The sequence below is a fragment of the Misgurnus anguillicaudatus genome, chromosome 5 (assembly GCF_027580225.2).
Source record: "Misgurnus anguillicaudatus chromosome 5, ASM2758022v2, whole genome shotgun sequence".
NCBI classification, from domain to species: Eukaryota; Metazoa; Chordata; class Actinopteri; order Cypriniformes; family Cobitidae; genus Misgurnus; species Misgurnus anguillicaudatus.
Genome location: NC_073341.2, coordinates 41416029 through 41436721, shown reverse-complemented (window position 1 = coordinate 41436721; position 20693 = coordinate 41416029). Strand labels below are relative to the sequence as shown.

The 20693-nt window shown below is 39.3% G+C and overlaps 1 protein-coding gene and 1 long non-coding RNA gene across 5 annotated transcripts in view; one reads left to right on the top strand and one right to left on the bottom strand.

Annotated features, from left to right (window-relative positions):
- sema6a (sema domain, transmembrane domain (TM), and cytoplasmic domain, (semaphorin) 6A) overlaps positions 1-17157 on the bottom strand; it is a 39621-nt gene extending 22464 nt beyond the window's left edge. For all 3 annotated transcript variants that reach the window (XM_055169096.2, XM_055169097.2, XM_055169098.2), the window contains exons 1-3: positions 16953-17157; positions 3222-3367; positions 2183-2300 (exon numbers count right to left, since the gene is read on the bottom strand). In XM_055169096.2, coding sequence (XP_055025071.1) covers positions 2183-2300; positions 3222-3321 — 218 coding nt within the window. In that variant the 5' untranslated portion in view covers positions 3322-3367; positions 16953-17157. The remainder of the gene's footprint in view (positions 1-2182; positions 2301-3221; positions 3368-16952) is intronic.
- LOC129414994 (uncharacterized) overlaps positions 1-20296 on the top strand; it is a 48429-nt gene extending 28133 nt beyond the window's left edge. The window contains exons 3-4 of one of the 2 annotated variants that reach the window (XR_008634650.2): positions 12770-12872; positions 13043-16955. This is a non-coding gene — a long non-coding RNA (uncharacterized lncRNA). Of the gene's footprint in view, positions 1-12769; positions 12873-13042; positions 16956-19476 lie in introns of those variants that run through there. The other variant, XR_008634652.2, reaches the window with a different exon arrangement.
- The last annotated feature ends 397 nt before the right edge of the window (positions 20297-20693 follow it).

Here is a 20693-nt window from a genome sequence, read left to right as displayed (position 1 = left end):
AGTTCCTAGATACCCTGACCAACTTTAGCAACCACAGACAAATATATTTAAAAAAATAAATACATTTTTTATAGGAATTGTTAGGGGTGCCAATAATTGTGGAACAGGTGAATATATATGTCATGGACTTTTTAAAATGATTATTAACTTGTGTTAAAGGTTATATTTATCACAATTTTTCTGTTAGAGATTATGCTTCTGCAAAAAAAAAAGAATTTATTTGACCATTTTTAACACATCTTAAACAGGGGTGCCAATAATTGTGGAGGGCACTGTAATATATATATATATACTGTGATGAAGCTGTCAGCTGTAGCTCATCATTACAAACATCTGCTGCTCCACATTGCATTCATTCATTCTTAAAGACCTGACAGATGATAAATAATATGACAGATGATTCACAACATGTTTATATTTTCATATCATGCGGTGAATGTGACCCATACGCGTTCAGCTGAAGATCACAGTGAGGATTTCATTATACTGTAGAGCTTTCTTATATCTTTTAAAACATCTGGATTGTTTATGAGTGATAGACAGATAGCAGACAGTGATGATTAACCTGACAAACACCAGTAATAAAATAATCCTCAATGAGTGTGAGCGGTCAGTAAACATCCATCACCACACCTGCTCACTTCAGAGATATTTACATACACTCACAAACACACACATATATATACGCGTTCTGTGTGCACATATACAAACATTCGGGAATAACTTGACAAGAAGTTTTCTGTCCTGTCTTGACACATCAAAGCACTCGTTCATCACTGACCGTCTTTATTTGTCACAGTCATGAAGCGTGATCTGCTGTTTGATATCATATCACTGATGTACAGTTGAAATCAGACAAACACAACAGACTTTAACTGGTGAGTTCTTTAAACACGACGCTGTTTTGTTGAAACTGTAACGTGCAGTGGATTTATTAGTGAATGTGTGAGCTGATGGGTGTGTGAGGTACAGAGAGTCTCCATATAGCTCAACAGAAAGTCTTTGTGCTGAGGAATGTGTTTCTCATGCGGGCCGATCACGGGCCAGCGCTGTCCATCTGGTGGCCTTTTGTCAAACAATCGCACTCTCCGACGCTTACACAAAAAAGATCTCATTAGTATGCGTGTCAGACCTGTCAATCCACATAAATGAAACACCCCCCTCTGCTTAGCTCCACCTTTCATAACAACATCATGCATGATCTGAGTCTATTTTACATACCACACACACACACACACACACACACACACACACACACACATTCTGCTTTCCATGTTTTGTGGGGACATTCCATAGACATAATGCATTTTATACTGTACAAACGGTATATTCTATTCCCCTTACCTACCCCATTCCCTAACCCCAACCATCACAGAAACACTTCTACTACTTCACATTTTCAAGAAACATCAAAATGTCCCCACAAGGTCACAAAAACACTGGTATTCCTATCTTAACGTGATAATTACCAGGTACACACACACACACACACACACACACACACACCGAGACACACGGACACATGTTTTCTTTTTTGTTTTTTGAGTCATTTTGATATTAGCAGACGTTCATGATGGGATGTTGAAGGGGAGATGTGGTTTCTATGGTGCACTGCTCTGTGTAATGTGTATAATGTCCTACATACAGAAGCATCAACAGACCGATACCTCCAGAAGTGAATGTGTGTGTCTGATCACAGAGTCTGATATCATAGCACTGAGAATGAGCTTTGAACGTCTCATGCAAACGTACTACAGCCATGAACTGAACCCATAATTAATATACAGCCGTGCCAAAACACAACACCAGTTATTCTGTAAATAAACACATTTCTGGCATCCAACGCCTCATCAGTTTTTAATAATCAGCTCGACGCGACAGAACTGTGTGTGTTTGTTTTTCTTTCCTGCTGTTTAACTGGCGACTATTTTAATGGCTGGATTTCATTATTAGCCCAAAAAGCAGTGTGTTTATCATACAGTACTGAATCTCTAGACACATCCAGAATCCTATTACGTGAACTCTTTTGCTCTTTGACTCATACGATACTACACACACAATGTTTTATTTCAATTCGCTGCTGAACTGGAACGATGTCTGGTTACCATGCCAACAATCTGGAGGATATTTGGTTTAACTCACTGCTGATAGCAGCTGAAATCTTTAAATAGCACACACTCACCTGGCAGCGATATACAGAGTCCGATTCATAATCACAATCAGCTGAATATCCAGTTTATGCCGTTGCGTGTTATTCCGGCCTGGTTTGTGTCCAACGAATGCTGGATATTGTTTTGTATCTGTAAAAAAAAAACAATTTGTGCAGTTAAACTATTTAGTTTTGTGTCTTCCAGCTCCTTTTAGTTTGTGTTGAGGTCATGTGCTTTATATTTGTGTTTGCTCTTCAACACCAACAGAATGACATTTTTGTTGAATCGTCACGTTGTGATTATTATATCAACAATTTTCATTCAGCATGGTCATGTAATCCAACACAGCACAAAGAGATCTCAGCTGTCCCTCACCTCCCAGCATGTCAAATATACTTTGTTTCATATTTGATGACATGTTAATGTGAACTGGTGAAATATTATTGCATGTGTAAGTGTATCTCCCTCACTCCCGCACACTTTTACTGTTGTCAAAGCCCAGCATTAAAACTCTTCTTCATTGATAAGGTGTGTATCGCTTAGAGACACAATGTGGCATCTTTAACTTCTCGATTGAGCGATCTGAAAGAACTTTCAACAGCGGTCCATGTTCAAAAATGTGCTTCATTACCACCTCATAGAGAGAGAGAGAGAGAGAGAGAGAGAGAGAGAGAGAGAGAGAGAGAGAGAGACGCAACTGCACTGTCTTTTTAAATGATCAATTATTTGTTTTAATGCATGGATGCAATAATGGTTTACATCAGCATCGCAATGTCCTCTAGTGAAACAAATTGTGCTAAATCAACAGAAATAATGTCCAGACTGAATATATCCAATACATTCTCTTAAGTTTTACACTATTATCAAAGAGAACGGCAGGTGATTTGAGTAAATGTGGAGACTGATGTGGTATCTGAGGGACCCGTACAACATTTAGATGCCTGGCGGGGAGGAAAAATCAAGCTTTGATCTCACAGACACTCATTTACAGTCAGGCACTAAATTAAGCTTTACAGAAGCAGAGAGAAGAAGAAATGAAGGGAGGAGAGCAATGAAAGGATAGAGACTCACAGTTCCCATGTGAAATAGTGATTGGCTCAGAGTCTTCTGGGAAAGCGGCGCCGGCCATCTGCACCAGTGTGAAATACAGCAACAAGAGCCCCGACCGCATGTTTCCCTGCTCACCGCGTCCCACACGATCACTTCTGAACTTCAGCCTGCAGGAAACAGACATGCACAAAAAAAACGTTTCATGCCAAATAAACAAGCACAGATAACAGAGCGACGACTTCTGGTTCAGATCAAATGAGCAGCGCGTCACATTAACTGTGTCTGAGGTGGAAAACAGCGCTGAGCATCACGGGCACTTTGGGGATCTGCTGATCTCATTGGATCTTGGCCAATAAGTGAAATGAAGAGCAGAGCTTAAGTGATTGGATGCAGAATGAGATTGAATGATGCTCATCGTGACCTAAACCGTCCTAACGATGAACTTCTATCTATCTGAGAAACTGGAGGAACTCTTAGGAGCGCTTAAAGATCATCCTGAGAAAACACTGAGCTACTCGATGACTTAAACCATCTGTGTAAAGAACAAGTGAAGGAATCGATAAACCAGATAAATAGAAGACTGCAAACAAACACATGTGTGGTAAAACAATAATCACTGAATCATATTTCTGAACACAGAAACAGAAGAAGAGAGAGGTTATAAATGTGAGATTGAATCAGATTCAGTTTATGTAAGATCAGATCTGAACTAAAAGAAAGCGGATTTATCTTCTCTGTGTGTAGAGGACGAACAGACGAGCGTTCTGCACTCAGATGCTTCGTTTGACGGTTTCAGTTCAAGTTTGATTGATTGACAGATGTGTCGGCTGAGAGCGACCAACACACTTTAAAGATTTCAACTGAAATAAATCCCAGCAGCCGAGGATTCTGGAAGTTACTGTAAATGTTGATAAAACAACTAGTTTGCACCTTTAAAGCTTTCTATAAATTCAACTGAACTCCACGGTCTGTCCTTAACTCAATCCACACAACATCACATTATGACGCAGTTTAACATCATCTCCTGATACCACAAACCCAAACCAGCTACACAACAGATATCAGACGTCCTTCAACAGTCAGCAAATAAAACAAGCTGTGTTGATTGATGAGCGAGAACACCGCAGCAAACCTCCAGAGGAACATCACACGGACCCGCATCTCATTCAGACTAACAGGACCTGTTATTCATTACTGCAATACTTCACCAGATGCCCTGTAATTGAAACTCGGCTAAATGATGTTTCTGCCTCCCCTCCCTCAAATAGAAAGTCACTCTTGTTAATAGAAACTAGTAAACACAAACACTGACCGGCAGAAATAAATGAAAACAGGACCGGATGAGCAGATCTGCCGTCACTACACACTTTATAGGAAAAGAACACGGCATTGATTTTATTGAATATTTCGTGGTGTGTGATTGGCGGCATGCTGCTCACAAGTCACCCAAATACAACATGACACTATATGCATTTAAATATCACAACCTTTTCCATCCTGTGTGTCAATCATGAGAAACACTGAGAGGAAGATCAAAGATCATTGAAGGGCATCCATCTCGAGTCTTTGAACCAATTTATCTGCTGTCAAAAAACACAAGACAGAATGCAACACACACCAAAGCAAGCCTGCCAAAACCTTCACACACTTCCAACGCACAGCTGTGGGAAAATTAAATGAAATTCACAGTGGTCCGAAGAAACCAGAAACACACACACACACACACACACACACATATTTTTGATGTTTGTAGTTTTGTCTCTCAGAAAACCCCTCAACACTGCATTAATAATAAGTAACACGCTGATCCCATGATGCACTGCTGGTGACATCATTTCACAGATTCTTTAGATTCTCAAAATAAAGAACATGTACATGCGTCTGTAGTGTTATTGATACACATAGAGAACAAAACAGAAACACAAGACGTACTTTGTCATTAGAGCTTGTGTTAATTGGATATCATGAATCTCTGAACCGGACTAAAGCCGCATTAAGCATCAGATAACAGCAGCGCAGTCACACAGATCCACTCGCTTCACTATTCATCATTTTTGGTGTCACTCCTCGCTAGTAAATATACAAAATATGGTCAATATCAATGCTAACTCTCTGCTTTTCAATAGCATTAGTAAAGAAGAGGTTTCATTCATCACAGCGTGACACGCCTGTCAGTCAGCGTTACAACATAAACCTACATCTGAGACCTTTAAGCAAATACACGTAAGAGCCATCCATAGTGAAGAAGATGTTTTATATTTCTCCCGTGAGATTTTCTCTTGCAGACACACGACGACTGTTCAATATCTCATTTTCTTTACTGCGTCAAGAGGCAATTTTGAAGAGCTACTCTTGATATCAGCTGTGTCACGCAATTTTTCTAATGGAAATTTCTCATTAATTTAGTGGGTAGCACCATAGATCACAGCAGGTATCTGTTTCATTCAAAGCTTACAGTGAGAGTCCATGTCTTGCTCGAAGGCAAAACTCTGTGGAAGCCCCTAAATTGAATCGTGGTCTTACGTGAGCAGACTACAGATTTTAAAGCATAGGTTTGAACCATTCATTTCATTTTACATGCCAAATCTAAAACCCTTGTCTTCATGACAATATAGAAACCAATGTTATATATATATATATATATATATAATATATATATATATCTTCTTCATGCACTCTAAATTACCACTGTGTTTGTGAATGTGCTATACAATATACATACATACATATTACAAACACGTGCATGAAGAAAAAATGAAGTGAAGACTTAAGTCTTAGACGAAAACTAAACTGAATCATGAGCTCATGAGTGTTTTTTCACATGTGAAAGAATCATTATTGAAAGTAAGATTGTGATTGTGCTCTGTAATGAGAGATTCAGAGCTGCCATCATGAGGATTATCATTCACTTCAGATAAAAACCTCCGCTGATGCAAAATAAACCGACGCGTTAAAGCTGCTTATAAACCAGACATTTGAAATTGTATTCTGATATCACAAAGTGGAAGTTTTGACTTTGACTTGAAAAAAACAAAGAGCTCACCGTGAAAATGATTCAATGGCCTTGAGCGTCTGTGGTGAGAAGAGCGTATCTTGATGTGAACAGACAGCAGTTTTCATATCAATAATAACCTTACGTTCATCTAAAACCTCATATCACAGATCATCTCCAAAAACAAACAGATTTGTGGATTTAAATGCAGTTTGGGGTTCTTTAGACAAATGCATAAAAACATTTGATATAATAATAACAGACTATTTAAGCTTCAAAGCCATTAAATCATTTTATAGTTGGCTCTTTAAACATATATATACATCTCTTTTATTAGAAATTAAAGTAAAATCTTCCACATCATAACAAAACAAGTTTAAAACAGAACAGCATCCAGTGAGGACAAACCAAACACAAGTCTATGTCATGACTATAAACATTTAGTCATGAAAGATAATCATGATTACATTAAAATGCTTTTTTCCTATACAGCTCCTGCCACAAACAGGTCACAGCCACAAGCGACCCACATTAACATCTCATTTCACTCGCTTTTGTCAATGTCATTTATCATCGTTGACTGAAGCGTTTCATCTGCGTCTCAGCGTTGAGATAATCCCAGCGTCTTTACGGCTGTTCCCGCAGACATAATATCTGTTCAGAAAAAGCTCTCGGCACTGTTCTGCACACGATACTCATGTTTTACAGTCATTGTTTAAATAATCATATGAAGCAACCTGAACACACATCAGCCATAAAACTATACAGACATCGAAAGAAATCCTGAAGGTGATAAAGCAAGATGTCAAACTAATGTCTCTCAGCCTCCACATTTATTTAAAATGAAACAGAGCTGTATAAAGACTTAAAGTCAAACAACTAGACAGAAGCTTTACCAATTACAGCAATTTTTCACGTGACCAATAAATGTCAAAGACGCGTTGACGGCGGTCATGAGGAGAAACCCTGCAGAGGACAACAGACTTCTGAACATAAGGCCACACTACGTGCAACCAGCTCTCACATTAATAACAAGCTGAATTATATTTGCCTTCAGTTAGATTACAAAACAGTCAAGTGGCTTTCATTTAACATCTTTACCCATTTCTATACTGTCACATTTGAAAGGAAGAAACTTCTGGATCTATTAAGCTGAACAATTTCAAAGCACAGATACAATCCATGTTTCCATCGATTATTTCATATAAAATTGCTTAAATGCTAACTATTTGTTTTACAATTGGTAAAGATTTAGAAGATTGCTTTTGTTCATATTATGTTAAGGTTTATTTTTTCAATTCTGTCCATGTGCCAGCAGCATCATTTACATACGAATAGTAATGAGATTCTGGGAATGTCTGGGGTGCACGGGGACAAAGCCTGACTGTCCGGGTAGTGTACTTAACTGCTGAAGTATGGAGCGGGTTAAGACATAGCTCAAGTCGCTCAAATAATGCCAAATTCAGCGAAGAGAGGAAGAAGAGCTGAACAGTGAACGTGTATGAAAGCAGGGCGAGTATGACGCGCTTCAGGTAAATCCCACTGTCTGCAGCGGATTAATGTCTCTTATCTGCCAGAACAGACGGCCGCACTACAAATCAAAGTGCTGCTCCTTTGTTTCACTCAATGGGATTAAAGCCATGAAAATCCACAAACATTCCCAATCAGCAGATAGGATTGTTAGAGCCGTCCACACAGAGACGCGTTCAGCTGTATATGTAAATATTTTGTATCGTATCGGCATTTCGTCCAGACGGATCCGGAGTTTTGGGAGCCTGAAAGCGTTTTTGAAACCAGAATGCACAAATCTGACCACCACACCCTGCCGGTGTCATGTGAACAGCCAATCAGTATGGTCCTGCCCCAAATGGCACACTCCAGACTTGTGGTTCTCCTCAGAGTCCACACTTTGATGACATCATGTAGTTCAGACTTTAGGGACCCTTGATTGCAGTCCACAAGGGTGCACCAGAGTCGTATTTTGGGATAGACTCGAGCGTCAAACTGGAAATAGGTAGAGAAGTTCCCCATCAGTGTGAACTCCTCCCTTCCATCGTCTGATTGGTCTGTTCGCTCTTTTGCAAGGACTTCTGGGTTGGTAAAGTGCATGAAGCCTGCTGCAGTGCTCAAGGGAGCGCTGAGGAGCACACTTTGAAGTGTAAAAATGACAGATGGGACACCCTACGGACTCGTAGACTAAGCGAGCACGCGCAATTTAAGGACACGAGACCGAAAGTCCACATGAAGTGCGCCATTTGGGACAGGGCCTATATTTTGAGACATGATGATGTCATCACCCCACATCTCGACTCTAGTCAGACACCGTTACATCACGTCACCGCAACAACATTATCAGACTTCATGCATGCTTTTGTGCTGGAGAAGGCAGTGAGCTTATTAGCTTAGTTAACTTACAGGCTGTGAGTCAGAAGCGTGAGGAATTATGATAATGTCGTTCTCGTCTACATCACTAATCCCAGGAAGTAAACTGTTGCCTACAATCCGTGTGTTTGTTGTAGTCCAAGAAAAGAGATTAACGTTGGAGATGATAACTCACATCATCGTTTACTTTGGGGTTTACTTATCGTTAACATGAACCATTGTTTTGTCTGAAGATGATGCACATCTGTAATGTTTTTTTAAAGAAATTTTTATAGAAGTGATTTAAATATCCTCATTTAACTAAGGTCCATTAGTCCTTTACAGTAATAAACAAGAAGTGAGTGAGGGTTGTAGATTTAGTCTTAATCAGTTAGGGTTGAGATTAAACAATTTCATTCAAACAAATACTAAAGTACACACACAGAGAGATTAGCGGGGAAAGGTTTTCAGTCAGAAAAACATTATGTCAAACATACACAAGATCATCCCCACTGAACCCTGTAAAAGTAGACAAACACACAGCGGTTGGCGGTTCATCTCTTACAGGATATGACGCTAAACACTGAATTCATTGGGTTTACACTCACTGGAACGTGTTAAATGATGCGTGTTTTGTAAGAAACCTTTCTAAAACGGTCAGCGTTCCTGTTGAATTTGTTTCTCACATCCCACACGACTCCTCCACAGAAGATCATCAGAGATTCACTGATCTACAATCAGTCATACAATCTGAGATTTATGTGAAATATTCACATTTCTGAAGCACTAGTGGCAGTGGATACAACCGTACACATTTACTGCCGTCTATATACTCAAACAACAACATCACAAAGAAAGACGATTCAGACTGAATTCTTTCTGTAAATGTCGAGGATTCACATGAATTTAAATCTATTCTTCAATCTGCCCCTGTGCTTTTAAACATCATACATACCGTACTCAATAGTCAATGTGTTACAGAGGTGTCTATCAATGTACTGAAGATCAATAATAATCTTCAGTCCTGTGAAGACGCTCCTCCTCCAGAGATGTGGGACTGTGGGAAATAAAGGAGGTCTTTACACACGGGCGAGTATGTGGGTCACAGATAGTGCGCCGGGGCCAAACACTGGGCTGATTTGTGGTCAGTAAAGGGGCGTCTTGAGCTCTTTGTTTTGGGCCCCTCGTCTCGTCTCTCATTCTCACATCTTCCCCACGTGATCTACACTGGCGCCTTTGTCCAAAACCCATTGAAAACCAGTTCTAGCCAGGACCACCAATTAGCTGAACCCCATGGGGTGACACGGTCTGTATATATGCCGGGGTCCCACGTACCTCTGTGTTCGGTGTGTCGAGCACCCAGTAAAAGAAAAGCTCGAAATGAGATGAGATTGTTGCTCTTTCATCCAAAGGACACAACAAAAATTGTAAGATGAGATTGTGAGAGGAGCAACACTGCGCCTTTAAGAAGAGAAGAGTTCAGCAGGTGGCCAATCACGACTCATCGTACAACACGGCAACTCAAATAGTCGAAGGAAATCGTTTGCTGTCATTTGTGCTTGTAGAGGCCAAAACACGACAAACGTGGCAACTGACAAGAGAGTCCAACCTTGAATTGATTTTCTTATAAAACCACTTCTATTTTAATATTTGCATTTATACATTTGGTAGACAAAACAGATTACAAGATTCATTATAAGATATACAAGTTTTTTTATTAGTTTGTCAAACACATAATGACCTCGTGCGCTGTTAACGCAATGCTCTACAACTAAGCTATACAGGAACACTTGATTTAAAAAATATTTTGTAATGTAAAAATATGTTAGACGATGAACAATAAAAACAACACTTAATACTGATCATTAAATAAACACAGCGTTCCAAAAACATACAAGAAAGTGAAAGAAACATCTATCGCATCAGTCAGCGAGACCAAAGGCAGTTCATGGCAATTTGTGCATATTTTATGAGGTGGCTAATTTGTATTAATTCATACCACCTCATTCCTACATTTTCATATGATTTGCTTTTGCCCCTTTGACTCTGGGGGTTATGGGTAGGGTTTTGCCATTTTTATCATAATCGTTTAGTACGAATAACTTTGTACAAATTCATAGGAATTATCCAACTCGTAAAATACCTACAAATTCTCAGGCTGTGGAAAGACACAAATAATTTTTTGCTGAATTTTCTATTCAAAAGAAGCTCATAGAGAGTTAATGATAAAAAAGAATTCACACTGATCTGATAAACGTCAACGTAAGTTTGTTTGTTTGTGTTTGTTTGAGTTCATTGGGTCAGCATGCCTTCACAACATAAACGAGAACTACTTTTTTTCCATAAGCGTATACATATCTGACAGAGTAAAGAGAATGAGCGATAGACTCCACATGTGTCTCGCATATACGTGATGTTACCTCCACCTGGACACGCCCCCCACCACAGCCTCGTCCTCCACATTAAAACAATTTCCCAAAAAGAAATGCACGCTGCCTAAAGTGAACTTCATCTACGTTATCTTTCACCTTGACGTGTGTCTTTTTCTCATGCGAGTTCCTTCAGGGTTGCCTTGAGAACTGCAGCTGACAATGCAACTATGCCAACTTCTAATGAAAATATCCATTAAACAGGACATTCGCTGGATAAACGCTCCTACTGCATGTCTGAATACAATTTAATAAAAGGATTTATTTTGTGCTTTGACTTCAATTAAAGTTGTTTAATTCAACTCTTGCGCTCCAGGTTATGCATCTTTTGGTTCAGCGTCTTACTAAAACCGTTTCAATGTGCCGTCCGGTCCTCCGGCTGAACACAGATGTCTGTTGGATTGAGTTTTATCTCAAATATTTATGCATTTTATGTTTATGCATTTGGCAGACATTTATCCAAAGCAACCTACAGTGCATTACAAGCTATACATTATTTTTTACTAGTATGTGTTCCCTTGGTTTAAACCCATGACCTTTAGCGCTGCAAACGCAACGCTGTACCACTGAGCTATAAAGGAACACATCAAATAAAAGACATGTCAGTTAGACAGGTTTCTAAAGATCCTGCGTTTGATTATCACAAGGATTCTTTACGACTGTAGTAGTACAGACCAGACAGACAGTGTTTTCTCCAGACTCAAGGTTCAATGCTTCATCTACAGTATAAAACACACACACACAACATCCACATACAACAGATTAATTCTGTTTAGTATGAAATTCTCTCAGTCTTTGTCTGTATTTACACAGATATTATACTCTGTGTACTGTGTATAAATATACTGACAAACACATTTAATCCAGTTTAATGTTCTGCATCTGTTTAGTTGCCAACGAGGATTGTTCTTAGCATGCCGTGCGTTACAAAATAGGAAGTTGAAAATGAGTGCAGCTCTTGTGATGTTTAACCATTAAACAGCTTCACATTAAGCCGAATCGGCAGTGAAGCGGACGGGCGGCATTATAATGAAGCCTGTCGCTCGCCGCCCTCTCCTTTCTCCTTTAATGAGACTCAATTAAGCCGCATTTATTCAAAACACTGTCACATTCCATACGGATGCCTGGACTGTAAATCTGGAAACCTTTCATTATGGAAACGCAGTTCAAAGGCAATTACCCTACGCAGTAATATACAGTTGATAAATGTTGCTCACAATGAAGGTTTAAACTGTCATGTTACTGTAAATATCCTCTTAATAACTTTGCTATATCAGCATATAAGACCATCTCGAACCTTCAAGTGACACGACTGAAGTAACATCACAGCGGCTGAAACTCCCTGAAATCGATCCGTGAATCAGACACCTAACAGGCCATCAGGACATCAGACCCAGCGCATCCGTGATGCTCTTATAAAGACCATCAGGGTCCAACATCCTCAAGACCTATCAGAGTTTTTTGTTACGTGTCATTGAAGTATCGACACTGCCTCAGATGTTTCTTCTAGGATTTGACATAAGCAGTGACCATAGACATAAGAATATTTCTGTACTGCTGAAGTACGAACAGATTTGCCTTTTTATGTAGATAGAAACCTCTAGCGTGTCCAACTGAGTCCAGCATGTCTGCCTGTGGAAATACGATTTTCTCCATTTTCAACCTATTGATATGCTTGTATGAATTATTCTTGAGATGAATGAACACAATGAACATCCCTCATATTCCCTCTTATCCGTGTGGTATATGAAGCACTGTTTGTTTTCCTTTCTCCGTCTTGTTTAAAGACACAGGCGGTGCTGCACGAGCCCTGACGGGTTGCAGAAATCCCGAGAGCTGCTGCGAGATCAAAGACAGGTGCAGGAAATGAACCGACAGCTCCATATGTAGGTCAGTTGTTGCTGTATGTCTGGAGAACCATGCGGTAACCTCAAATTAGCTCACATGTTGTACAGCCGGCCTGAGCTGGAGATCTTATGTCTATCTATTGTCTTTTAAAATGAGACTGTTCATTTAGTATCGCATGCATTTTCAACATAAACCTGTCTCTTTTTCATCAGCGTGCTTGTAAATCAAATCATATGAGAAATCACATCAGCACAGCACTTAAAGAAACAAAGATCAGAGATCATTAAGAGCAAAAAGGCATTGGTGATGAAAGGCACATCTGTAATAGATCTGCAGTGGCAGAGACGCGGTGGGCCGGGCGGTCTGTGAGGTGCGAAGTGTTTTCAGACGGACAGACCGAGTCAAACACTGAGCTCCTTGTGCTCACCACGCCACATGGCTGCAATTTCTTCATTATATATGAAATAAAATGTACACAAAGGAGCAGTGTTGTTAGACTGTTCAAATCTCTTCATACACGTCAACTCCTCAGTACTTAAGTAACAAAATATATAAGTAAACATGAGACGCGTGCTGTTAATCCAGCGAGAGAGAGAAAAAAACACATTTCCCAGCAGAGAAATGTCAATGATAAAACACTTTGTGTAAATGTCTGAATGAATTCTGCTGTGTAGCTCTTAAAATAAAGATCATAAATTCATTTACGGCCCCCGACAGAAACTTCCAGCCACAGCAGAAATAAAGCGAGAAGATCAGGTCAGAAAAACCATTAGCTGATATCAGCCTGAGAGCACAAAGACTGACAAACATCTTCATTCGCATGATATTACAGCTTCTGTTACACGGCAAGATCAGTGATGTGTAAAGATAAAACAGTAAGAGCCCCAAATCATAATGGACACAAATTACAGGCAACAATTCACCAAATACATTCATGTGCTTCAGCTCAAGTAAAGAAACAGAAACACTGAAATGATCCGACACAATCACACCAAACAATCCCACATTACAGTCAATTCGAGTCAAGTCTGAGGTATTAATGTGGGGTTTTAATGGTGTGCTTGAGATTTTGTCACCAATCTCTGCCCATCTGATAAAGTAGCACACTTCAATAATGTACTTAAAGTGCGCTACTTTCACATACTCATTTTCTACTTAATATACTAAAAATTCTTCTTTAAAGATTATCTAAGTGTACTTCAATGAATATGAACTAAAATGTGCTTTTAACATACTATCTCTGTATTAAAATTAGCACATTTTAGTTCATAGTGTCTCAAAATAGCACAGATAAATACTTAAGATTCTCTTATCAAGTATTAAAGAAGTTGTTTTAGTAACGTAAGTACAAAATTAGGGCACAAATATATGGAAGTGTACTTCTTTTTCACCTGCGTAACCAGCATCCAGCTCAATTCTCTGTGTCTGTCTCAGCGTTAACGGTTTATTCACAAGAACAGAGCGATGCTTGAATCTTCACAGCCGACAGATTCAATCGCTGCATTATGAAGATGTTTGAGAGCCGTTAAAGATCAGCGTGGTCCCTTACACATACACACACAGTACACAAAAACACATGCACACACACATACTGTACACACACACAAACACACACACCCCAACACTGTTACAGCCTGAAACTATGGCAACAGAATAAGAAAGCAGCAGCCATGATTAATAGATGAGCGAATCGGTGCCAAACGCCGGGCCTGGGGACGAGACACATGTACTCTCTCTCTCTCTCTCTCTCTCTCTCTCTCTCTCTGTGAAAACCTTGCCTAATCACAAAATGTCACCACAAATTTACACACACAAACACATGTATAATACAACACACACACGCATACATACATACATATGAACAACACAACACATGTAGAATGATTGCACACACATGTATGCATGTAGAATGAAATGACTTCACATGTGTGCGCACACACACACACACACACACGTATCATATTTTATAGCATGTTTTAATACACCTAGCAAGAATGAGTCTTTTTAGTTTCATGACATTCATTCAATAATGTTATTCAAACCCTAACTATGTAATCTATGGCGATCATTACAAATATTTTCAAATAAATTCAAATGTGTTATTACTAAAGAACCACGTTATAGACGATGTATACAGTAAATGTCTACACATTGTTTTATTGTTGTGGATATTTACTCTGTTTGTTGTGCTGCACCTGTATCCATTCAAGTTTACTCAAAACACTCATCATCATCTGAAGACTTTTCATTTTAAACAGCATTTATGCTTCTATTAAACAATCAAAACCTAAAAATAAATGAAACATTTTGCCAAATTGATTAGTAAAAAAACCGATTATAGATACAGTATGACATGTTATTGCTAATGTATACTGGAGTAAAGATACAATATTTAAATGTTCTGATTGCACCCTAACAGCCCTCATTTATTCTCAAAGTCTCATTCATCATAAAAGATGATACCTGCTGTGAATCATACATGAGAGATATTGAGAGTATTTCTGAAGCTCTGATTTAAGCTGCGCTCTTTTAACATAATTGAGTGCAATTCATTGGCTGTCATCAATAATTCAGCTTGAGTGAATCTGCCGCTCTTTGACTGAGAATATTCAAATATACGACTACACGACTGACGCTCGCTGGTGTGACAAACAGCGATCAGTCACGCTCAATGGAAGCCTCATTGCCTTTGTGCAAGAGTGCACAGCCAATTCTCCTCATTACCATAGCATCAAAATCATGACCTTATTTAATATAACATCAGCTGGACACTTTCCAGCATTTTCCCATGTTTATTAAGCTGTACTCATGCATGAAAATATTTGAATTATTTTCCACACATGACATGCATTATCCTAAAATAAAAAAATCCTTTCTAGATAAAATGAAACTTGTTTATTATCATCATGACACGCTTCAAAAGAGATCACTCTTAATTATTCATGTATTGCTTGTTTTTTTTTTAAGTACAAGCTTCAGCAGATGTGGATTTTTTTTCATCAAAATGATCCCAGTCACCACATCACAGAGACAGTGGGATTGTATCGTGAATCCATAATTCAGGATCTTCCCAAATGATACCTATGAATACATATAAACGTGCATTACAGATTCCATATGACACATGATGATGAGAAGTCACACCTGAGAGAGAACACGGCAGAAAGATACAGTTTCACTTCAAATCCACCATCAGCAAAACAAAAACCACTGCTGGTTGTAGAACGTTGGCAGGGTCGCATGTGTGGTCGCCTGCCATATCACAGAGAGAAAACCCAGAAACAACAGCAGACAATGAAAATAACAAACATTAGAGCAACCAAATCAAAGCAATCACTGCTGAGAGTCTCCGCATCTGAGGGCAAAAGCCGTTTGAACACCCGGACCACAGCAAGCAAACAGATGTCGCTTTTATAGTGACCACCAGACTCTTGCAGATGAACCCACAGACACACCCTTACACCAGCTCAGGGGTCAGAGGAGAGCGGACCACCCTTTAACCCTTTAACCTCCATCACACCTCATATTTCACTGCCAACCTGAATGAGTTAACAGCCTATTACTGTAGGCATACAGGCCTGTTAATCTCTTGAATAATATTAAGCAAACTGTTACTACTGTAAGACTTTACAAATACAGAGAATATTGACATATGTCAGAAAGCGTAATAACATCCCAATAACATTCCCGAAGCCCTTTACTTCTTACTGAGCTGCAGATAAACGAAAAAAACAAACGTTTATTTATTATAGAAGAGCATTGCATTTAATTTCATTGTGAAGTGCAACATTCAGCCATAAACACAGAGGTGAGATCCAGCACACGGACTTCATCGATTACAACTCATAAATCACTATAACTGTTTCTAATTGGCACGTGTTGATAAAATAAACGACTGTAGAAGTTTAGCGGAGTGACGTCATAAAGCCCCTCGCGTGTAATCGGCTACAAACTAACAGGAGAACATGTAACACAATAATACACAATATACACGTTGACAATATACAGTCAGAAATACAGTCAGATATGAGAGTGCGAGCGCTTTATTGTTATTCCTGCAGATAAAACGAGAGCACAGGCTGAAGTTTAAAGATCTCATCTCTATTTTTACCACACACATACCCTGTTTGATCCCTTCTTCACATCGATATATCCATCTGATACCCGATCACATCCGATCACTGACCGATCGATCCCCAAAACACAGCAGACAAAGAATAAAGCGAACAATGAAGGGTTCATTCAGCGGCGCGCGCTGCTCATCCTATTACAGCTGAAGCTTGACTGAGATCAGCTCGCGGCTGTCACACACGCGGGAGCGCGCGCGCGCACCCAGGGAGGAGCCACAGACCTCCGCGAGCTTTTGTTTCATCCGAGAGAGATGCTGTCAACCTCACACATCAACAAGACCTCGTACTGACACCTGTGTGTGTGTGTGTGTGTGTGTGTGTGTGTGTGTGTGTGTGTGTGTGTGTGTGTGTGTGTGTGTGTGTGTGTGTGTGTGTGTGTGTGTGTGTGTGTGTGTGTGTGTGTGTGTGTGTGTGTGTGTTTAGTTTTATTCATATTGATGCTTTGACAAACAGACATGCCAGTGAAACTGTGAGGAAGACAAGGCACAGTGACATGACCTCTTTTTAAACTCGTCAAGATTTATTTGTCAAAATTCAAAGTTTCAAATGAAAAAAAGTGTGTGAATGGGGTCCATGGTCAGGTCACAGAGGCAAAGCAGGTACCATATTATAATGATGTGTTGCCATGCTGTGTTTATACACTACAGCCATCTGTGTAACTCTGCTCCATCATTACACTGTCAATCATTCCTACATGTATCTCCATACTGTACGACTCTCCAGCAGTAATAACAGGGTGTAGTGCTGCATACATAATAACCCTTCATTTTAACCATGCAGCTCGAATCATACTGTAAAATACTGTCATGAAAACGTTTACTAAAGCACATCAAGCTTTAATATGACACGGTGTAAAGTTTAATTGATTTTTTATTGTAGGCACTTTTTGTTCAAAGAATGACATCACTGTCACTTCCTTCATCTCAATGAATCAAAACAGAAAATGAATAATATAAATATACCACAACCCAATTTCCTCTAAAAATAGCATATCGGTTTTTTTATTCGATTTTTGGGGGATTCTATTATTGTTAACCATTTGATAACTTATAAAAGGAGTTATGGCCTTTCTGTTGTTCTTGATCAATCCGTTAAGACACAATCACTGGTCGGGTCAACTTCCCCTAATGAACAACTGAATATAGTGTGAGCAGACGCACACATCAGCATGTTAAAGGAAGGACAGATTGCTGTAAATCAGACTGAAAAGATCTCAAATCATCAAGTCCAGATGGGCAGATGCGACGGCAGAACTGCATCAATCCATGAATAAGTGAAACACTTCTGGCTCTATTACTGTAACAGGCGGTGACTGCAGAGGAAGATGTGGCTTCACGGTGTCTTTTGGGAGAAGCCAACCTGTCACCAAAGTATCTCTTGGGAAATAATAAGACATGATGATAAAGAAAAAGCCTTAAAAATCTTCTATGAGATGCGTTTTCCTCTTGAAAGGTTAGATGTAGGTAAACCTGCTGGTATAGTGACAAGCACTCACAGTTCCTGCTGAATAAATAATCGTGTAGCACTGGCACACCATAGTGCTTATCAATTTTTCAGCTCATGCATCACAGTTACTTACTGCCTATGCATGCGTACAGTATGTGAAAGGCCGACGCTATCTGACTATTTAGAGCTCACATTTCTTATTCATCCGTTCCTCCTGCAGTTTGAATTTCTTTACGGGACAATCCGATCGGGTCACTTGAAGAGTTCGGGATGACACCAATGTAGCACCAGTCTTTATTCACACGAGTCAACAGATATAACAAAAGAGAGTCATCTTTGACAATGTCTCTGAGATCAGATCAGATCTCTAAACAAAACAAACCCCACATGATTGTGCTGTAGTTTAAGCAACAGACATTGATGCAGACAAATGTGGTTTTCCTCCCTGTTTCACATTTAAACACATTAATAAAAGTAGGGACACATTCCCAGACAAAACTCAGAATAACGTGAATTTGTCCAAAGAATCCTTGATTCCAAAGTATAAATGTATAGTATTGAGTATAATGTATTTAAAGAATCGACATTGATTTAAATAAATAATGCTGCTAGTTGTTGAATAGTTCAGTGCTGCATGAATTGAGCATGAGCTTGTGTGTGTGTGTCTGTCTCAGATGTTAAAGTGTGTAAATTTATTCACCTCTCCTCATTAAACCTGCTGCGCAGATCAGCTTTGTGTCAGCAACTGGAGAATTTATGCACACAGATGAAATGTGTGAAAAGATTCGACTTATTCAAGGAACAATTTACTTACAAAAATTCCAAACATTAAGTGTAAGGGTGTGCATTTCAAGGACCCAGATATAATACACCAAACGAATACACAGAAGGAGTTTTCAGTATGATTAACAGTCTTCCTATAGCTCAGTTGGGTTAGCAACACAAATGTGTGAGGATTAATCCTCAAGGAACACACACACGGTACTGATGAAAAACCATATAGCTTGAATGCACTGTCGAATAAAAAGCGTGTGCTAAATGTAATTTAATGTCGTGATCTGTGTTTTTAGAGAAGAGCTGACGGTCACTGTCCTGAAGGAAAGGGCTCGTCAACCTCTTCAGCCGCTTCCACGATCCTGCTGGAAAGCCCATCAGGAAAAGGGTGCAGTTAACAGAAAGGAAATCCGGACACTCCCTATTTTCCTTCCAGGCCTCTGTTTCCCACAGCTTTAGAGGACACCCTGTCCTGGTCCTCATCTGCAGAAGAATCCTGTGAGATATATCAGTCGTTCAGAGACACGAAGAAAGAAAACAAAGCGAGCAGAAGAAGAAAACGCTGCATGAGATGAAGAGAAAAGCGAAGGCCTCTCAGCCTGTGACACACACAGTGAGCTGGTGCTCGGCCAACATCACACTGAGATCAGACATTCAGCACACAACACAGTAACCTTCAGAAAGCATGCAGATGGCGTGTTAGGACAACGTGCACTTTTCTCTTCAAAGCTAAAGCTGCTGCTGTTTTTCTTCCTCTCAATCTGATTTACGTGACATATGACACTCCTCGTGGTTTGGTAGAGAGCATGTCAATTATACTCTGATTCTTTTCAGAAATATTTGTCTTTGCTTCATCAGACTTCAGAGAGAAACGTAAACTTTAAAGAAAAATATCAAGAAATAGTTTTGTACTAAAATCAAGGAAAACAGTTTCTCATTGCTTCTTTAATTGTATGTTTATGATTCCAAAACCATTTTCCAACCTGAATGTTTGTGTGAAGTCTCTGATGTCCATCAAAGCCTGCAGAGAGCTTCAATTCTGCCCTCTAGTGTCTCTCTCATCATGTGCAGCAAGACTGAATCACATCCAGCAAAATTAAACTTCAATTCAATTCAGCTTCAATTCAGTTTTATTTATATAGCACTTTTCACAATTGCTTAATTGTTCCAAAGCAGCTTAAAAATCAGAGGACAATAAATGTAGGAAGGAACATACAGTTGAAATTAAACCGTACTAGTGAGCGAAGTATTAATAACGTATAGGAGGCTAATGTTAGCAGACTCTCAAGGGGTTGAAAAACCCTCTGGGAAAAAAGTCCTAGGCAGAAATAAACCCTTGAGAGAGAGACAGACTAAGCAGATCCTATAGAAAATATACTATATATTAAATATTGAATTATACAATTTTATAGGAATTAGAAATGAAAAGAAAATTTAAGAAAGCAATTTGTTGACACTTGGCGATCCTATTAAAAGTATACTTTATATGAAATAATATAAAATTGTATACGAA